Source organism: Eucalyptus grandis, chromosome 6 (assembly GCF_016545825.1).
Source record: "Eucalyptus grandis isolate ANBG69807.140 chromosome 6, ASM1654582v1, whole genome shotgun sequence".
NCBI classification, from domain to species: Eukaryota; Viridiplantae; Streptophyta; class Magnoliopsida; order Myrtales; family Myrtaceae; genus Eucalyptus; species Eucalyptus grandis.
In genome coordinates, this window is record NC_052617.1 from 11,146,642 (window position 1) to 11,153,491 (window position 6,850).

Genomic DNA, 6,850 nt, shown 5'->3' on the forward strand with positions numbered 1-6,850 from the left:
ACACACTAAAGATGAGGCCTGCAATTCGAGAAAAAGAACAAGAGATGAAGATGAAGGAGGACGGTAAACCCCCAACGAAGTACATGGACCCAAGTATGTACAAAGCCGCCAAAGAAGGCAACTTCACTGCCCTCGAAAACTCGATGCGGAAAGATGGAAAAGACGAACCCCGACTAGACCTCCTCAAACTAGAGACCCGTATGGGCAACAATCTCGTCCACCTCGCGGCGGAGTCGGGCCACGAGGACTTCATCAAGCAGGTCCTCCGCAAGTGCCCCGAGCTCGTGGCCAAGCCCAACAACTCCTGCCACGAGTTCACCCAGCTCGTGGACAAGCCTGACAACTCCTGTCGTGGCGCGGACACGCCGCTCCACATCGCAGCGCGGACACGCCACTTCAAAGTCATGGAGACCATCCTCTCCGAGGCCAAGCTACGGGAGGTGAACGCCACCACCGAGACGCCATGCACACAGAAGATGAAAGAGATGGAGAATGGGGGCACAGCCAGGATCAATACAAGCTTGCTGAGGAAAAAAACGGGGCCGGGAACACGGCGCTGCACGAGGCGCTGAGGAACGGGGATGAGAAGATGGGGATGTTACTGTGGAAAGAAGATGAAGAGATGGTGGGGAGCATCAACAAGGCCGGCGAGAGCGCATTGTATGTGGCGGCTGAGTTAGGGTTTGAGAAAGTGGTAAAGGAGACGGTGAAGTTCTTGGAGAGCGGCAGGCAATGTGAAGAAGGTGTTCGGAATCGCGCTTTGAGGGGCCCGGAAGGCCAAAACCCCTTGCACGCTGCTGTTCTTGCTGGAAATAGGAGTACGTCAATTTTAATACATGCTTAAAATGAGTGATTACATGGTCCTTTATTTTCTGAAAGATCAACTTTTTAGGACTTATAAATCAATTAAACTAACGTGGCATCACACATGCATAGAGCATCCTATTTTCTCTATTAGTAGGTAAGGCTTAATAACTTTGTTCGGATCTGAGTAGGTCCTTAAAAGGTTCAAGGAGAAAACAGACGGGAAAACCACATTGAGGTGGGAGACTCGTACTGTCCTCCGTATTCCCTCTCTGTTAAGAAGATAAAGATAAATAAAAAATTTGGGAGCCTCATGATGGAGAAGATAGACTTCACGTCAAGGCATGCATGTCGGGTGGGCTGATATAATAACCACCCGCACCTGAGGTGAGTGAGGGTGGATTAAATGCCCCCAGTTGAGCTAGCGCACCTTACGGTACTGCACGAAACTGCAGGCTAGCACTGTTCCCCCGATTTGAAGTGCTTTTAGGAGGCCAATTAAAAGAAAAATGGCTCATTTCTTGCTGTTTAGATCATTTTTCATTAATTTCCTATCTCCTCTTTTAGCCTTAAATCTACATATGTCGCCAAAACTGACTACTGCAATTTGCTAGCATCAACGTACGTACTTATTAATTGTGCAGATTCTTTAGGAAAATGCCATCTAACGAAGAAGGATTTTAGTTGTTTCTTCTTTTTTTCCTTCTTTGTACGTCATTAACCAAAAAATGAAGGATGCATCCATGATTTCTCTAAGTTTCTCCACTGAATTTAGTTGAAGTATCTTTATTATTATTCATAAAACGTATGATATACTTGACCCGGCTAAGGGAAAAACTCGTATATAGTGTGGTAGAAAATAAAATCCATAATATTTCAATTGTGATTTCTGTTGCTTTTAGATGATATTCCTATTTATTCGTCCCTCTTTATCTCTTTACTTAGTTTCATAATTATTGTCATTATCGTGGCTTTTCTTTCTTGTATTGAATTTGAAGGTGAAAAAGTATCAAATGGGATTTTAGTTACGCAAGATATCTTGATAGATATCAAAAGATTTCTGGTGCTCATCCGTGGGGCCTAGTCGCACGCTTACAAGTCAAAGGAGATATACATTGAAAGCACTGTGGAAATAGATTTTTTAAGTACTTGCATAAAAATAACAATCTACTAATAGACTGAAAATATTTACCAAACATAGAAAACTCTACATGTATGCTAGTCTTAAAGACTATACATATAGTTTTATTTGCACAACGTATAAGTGTGCGATATAATGCAAAACACAACTTTGGTACTCATGTGACTAGCAAATGTATTTTTGAGAATGGGAGGTTTCGTTTGCCGCAAAATCAAGTATGATTTGAAGTGTACGTTTCTAATTTTATGAAGTACTGATATTTTTTTAGCCCATGTCGCCTTTCAACTTTTTAGTTCAAGCAAACGCTTAGGTAAGAAATATAGAGACTATACTCTTTTAACGTGCATGAACAAGCAAGAAATGCTAGGTGAAGGCATATGATATTGAAGGAACTGAGGAAGTTCATTCGTACCCATACTAATTCATTGCTTTGAACTTTGTATTATTAACAACCAAAATCAGTTGAGGCATCTCTCGATCTTCCAAAAGAAAAAAGAAAAAGAAGCGGATTTAAACATGCGTGAATGGTAATTGAGGAATTTTGAAAATGGAATTTTGATTTTCTTCAAGCTTTATTGACCTACTGTACTATGTAGTGAAACCCATAGCAAAAACTAAAAGAACATGTACTTTTGTAATTTATCATCCCCATTTTCTTTAATTAGTTCTATGATGGATCTCATGGTCAACCTTCAATTTCAACAAGAATTAAAGCATGGCAACATGACTATACTTGCAGGCAATCTAGTCTTCGATTCTAGAAATCGCCACCCGCCTCCTCCTAACCGACCCTTCCTCGGCCTACACCAAGGAACGCACCCATGGCCGAACCCCACTGCTCGAAGCTGCCTCGTCGGGCCATCTCCACGTCCTGGGAGAGATCCTCGAGCACTGCCCCGACACGGTCGAGGTCGCTGACGACGAGGGCCGGAACGTGGTTCACCTCGCGCTGAAGTGCGGGCCGAAACACTCTAAGGCGGTGTTGAGATTGCCCGAGCTGGTGAGGCTGGTGAACGAGGCCGACTGCTTTGGGAACACGCCGCTGCACGTGGCGGCTGGGGACCTGAACTACAGAATGGTGAAGAGGTTGCTGAAGATTCCCGGGGTGGATCTGAGGGCCAAGAACAACAAGGGCTGCACGTTTCTGGATATTTGTGAGTCTAAGTGGCAATACACCAAGAGGAAGGTAATTATTAGCTCATCTGACTAAATTATCTTTTGCACATGGGATTCTGCATCAGGTTAGGCGGTGAAATAGCGAGAAAATTAAAGGATTTTGTAACATAAATTTAATGAGGGACAAAAATAGTTAGCAGAGAAATCAACAGAATAATAAAGAGCACTCAAGATTTATATAAATTGATCCAAATATGAGTAGCTACTCCATTAAAAAAGTCAGCCGCAAAAAAAAAAAAACTTATTAAAACTTATCGTTCAATTCGATTTTTGATAACGTATATTGTTATTAATTTGATAACATACCTAATTCTTATAGTATTTTTTTCGTAAAAATTTGATCTGGAAATTGGTTTGTTCTTTTCTCTATAATATTGTCAACTTTTTTTTTTTTTCGCCGTAACTCATTGTTGTCGTCCTATGTTCTAATGCTTACCGGTTCTTTCTTGGTAAATTGAGTGAATAAATCTATTGGAGCCCATATAATGGCCTATGTATATTAATCTTTTTCTAAATGTTAGCGATATTAAAACTGATTTACAGAACTACGTGGTAGACTCAATAAAATTCTATAAAGATCGTATCCATATGGGGGAAATTAAACTAGCGTTTCCTCTAACCGATCTATCTATACAGGTTTGCGTTCTTTGGCGGAAAATCTAGGCTGTTGACGACCTTGAAAAATCACACGAGCCTTACCATAAAATAGAATGGTCCATTTCCGTTACCTGCTTCCGTCAACCGCCGATCGTTATTGCTCATCCGCAGGACTACCTTTACCGATACCCGAAGTCCATCCCAGCTGGCCGAAAGCCTCGGACTGGAACCACCCCGCCGAAAGCCTCAGACCTGGAACCACCCCGCCGGCCAATCCACCTCCCTCGACAAGCCCGAAGCCGACCTCAAGGGCTGTCGCGACCTCTTTTTTTCTGGCGCCCGCAATCGGGTACGAGCACCTAAGGAGGCTAATGGCTCGGCTGAATTTATTAAGCCCGGACTCTCCCAAGTCCACCAATTCACGACTTAATAGTTTGAGTTTTTAACCTGTAAATTAATTTTAAAACGGAGTCGCCACTAATCGGTTTGGAGTGGGTCGATTAGAAACCCTAAGCGAAGTATCGGGAGAAATACTCGCTCTTGTGCAACCCAGAGAAATTAGGATCGGGGACTTGATTACACTAGTTAATCACTAATGCCCCTTCGGTACCTAATCTTGTTTAAACCCTAAGGCTTTTTGGATTTTTGAGGGATTTTTCCATACATTTTTGGAGGAAAAACATTTTTTGAGTCTTTTTCTCATTTTTGGACATAAAAGGGATTTTTTGATTTTTTTTTGAAAAATACAAGTCCTTTTTTGGCTTTTTCTGAAATTTTTGGCTTTTTCATGAATTTTGGCTTTTTTTTGGATTTTTGGCATTTTTTTGAAAATATGAAATATTTTTGATTTTTTGATTTTTCGGAAAATAAAATATTTTTTAATATTTTTTAATATTTTTGGAAAATAAATTATTTTTTGATTTTTCTCGATTTTTTAGAAAATAAAACATTTTTCGACATTTTTTTAATATTTTTTCGATTTTTTGGAAATTAAAACATTTTTTAATATTTTTTGAAAATAAAACACTTTTTGATTTTTTTGAAAATAAAATATTTATTATTTTATATTAAAATAATAAAATAAAACCGACCCGGTCGGATCCGCGGGTTGAGTCGACCCGGCCGGCGACCCAAATGCGGACGGGCCCGACTCGGATTTTTCATCTTTCTTTTTTTTTTTTTTTTTTTTTTTTTAAAAACGACGCCGTGGCCCAAAAGCCCGCTTTCGAAAGAACCGGGCCGACCCATTGACCCGGTTCGGCGAAACCCTACCCGATCGCCGAACCGGATTTCCGCCGCCCAAAAATCACGGAAACCCTACCCGACTCGCCGACCCGGATCCGACTCCACGACCCGGCTTCCAACCTCCCTTGGCCTCACAAAACCCTACCCGACTCGCCGACCCGGCTCGATTCGGCGACCCGGAAAATCGCAAACCCTAGGGTTTGCAAATCCGCGCGCGAGGGAGGAAAAACCGAGGCATTACGGCGGCGACGGCGGTGGCGACGCCTGGGGACGGCGAGGACGAGCAACAACACGGTGGCGCCGGTGTGGGTTGGTGGCGACGTGGTCCGAGAGGGGGAATGCGACGGCGATAACGCGATCGACGGCGGTGACGATTCACGTTACCTGTCCGTGATGGCAAACTTGAACGGCGAACGGTGGCGACGGCGGCGGCTACGACGGTGGCAACTCAGGCTCCCGATCCGGCGCGGCTTTGGCGGATCGATCACGGCAATGGCTCGCGGGGGAAACACAACAACAAACCCTTCGAGGCAACGGCGTCGGGACTTGAACGGCGTTCGGCGGCAACAACAAAGCAGCAAAAAAACCAGATCTGCTGCGTAGATCTCGGCGGACCTTCCTCGACCTTGATTTCTCCTCACTCGGGCCGATCCGAGCCTCCACCGGCCGGATCGACCTCCTCGAAATCGCTCGCCGCCCGCCTTCCCGAAGTCTCTCGGTGGAAGATGGGCTGAGCTCGCGACTCGAGCTCTCTCTGCGCTTGCCCTTCAACCCTTCCCGATGTCTCTCGAAGGATCTCCGAGCTCGCCATGCCCTCCGACGATGCTTGCGGCCACCTATTTATAGGCGAAGGAACGTCGGTCGACGGAGGGGCTCGGTCGCCGGCCTTCGGCTTGCCCACCGGTTCCGCTTGGCTGAACCGGTGTCCCATCGAGCTTTCAGCGGCTCGCTCGCATTAATGGCGCCCTGCGATCTTATCCCCCTCCGGCCGACGTCGCCCTACACTCCTCGGCCGTAGGCCGTCCTTGCGCGCGCCGGCCACCGCGTGTGGGATGCAAGCGACGAGGAAGAAGAAGATAGGAGGAAGAAGAAGAGAGAAAAGGGGCCGGGCCAAGGTTGAAGGAAAATGGGCCATATGGGCCACGCGGAGGGAGAAGAAAAGGAGAGAAAAAGATGGGCTGGGCTTTTGCTTTTTTGGTGTTTTTTTTTGGTTTTTGTTGCTGTTTTGTCTTTTTATTATCTATTTATCCGAAAAGACAAAATTAAAAACTTAATTAATAAAACTAATTAAAATTGAGATGTCAACAGCTGCCCCTCTTTGAAGGTGAGCTCGCAGAGGTTGCATTCAAAGACAGACTGATGCCTCAATTTTATCCATACATGCGTAGCAGATTATATTTTACTTGGGATCTATTATTCTATGTAGGAAAAGAGCAATATAACTTTTCATATACTAAGACAAATAAGAAGATACCTGTAGTTACTTACCGGGAGTGAGTGAGATAGGGTGTGAACCCCGAGTTTTGGCAAGTATCAAGGCGTCATCTTACCTGGTGATATGAGGAGGTTGCTTTTCCAGGGCTCGAACCATTCTTCGGTCACCTGTTAAAACAATCAATGATTTGTCTAGGATCCGAACCTTTCTTCGGTCGCCTTGACGGGAGACTGCTCTTCCAGGACCCGAACCATTCTTCGGTCGCCCGTTGGAGTAATCGGTGGTTTGTCTCGGACCCGAACCATTCTTCGGTCGCCGTGACGGAGATCGCTCTTCCGGGACCCGAACCATTCTTCTGGTCGCTGTTGGAGTAATCGTCGGGTTTGTCTAGGACCCGAACCATTCTTCGGTCGCCGTGACGGAGATCGCTCTTCTTCCGACCCGAACCATTC

General features: G+C 44.8%; 1 protein-coding gene across 1 annotated transcript; it reads left to right on the plus strand.

The window, feature by feature from the left end:
* Positions 1 to 589: 589 nt before the first annotated feature.
* Positions 590 to 3,198, plus strand: LOC120294308 (ankyrin repeat-containing protein At5g02620-like). Its single transcript, XM_039314327.1, has 3 exons — positions 590 to 818; positions 2,707 to 3,131; positions 3,187 to 3,198. Exons 1-3 carry the CDS (start codon positions 590 to 592, stop codon positions 3,196 to 3,198), a joined length of 666 nt encoding a protein of 221 aa, XP_039170261.1.
* Positions 3,199 to 6,850: the final 3,652 nt, after the last annotated feature.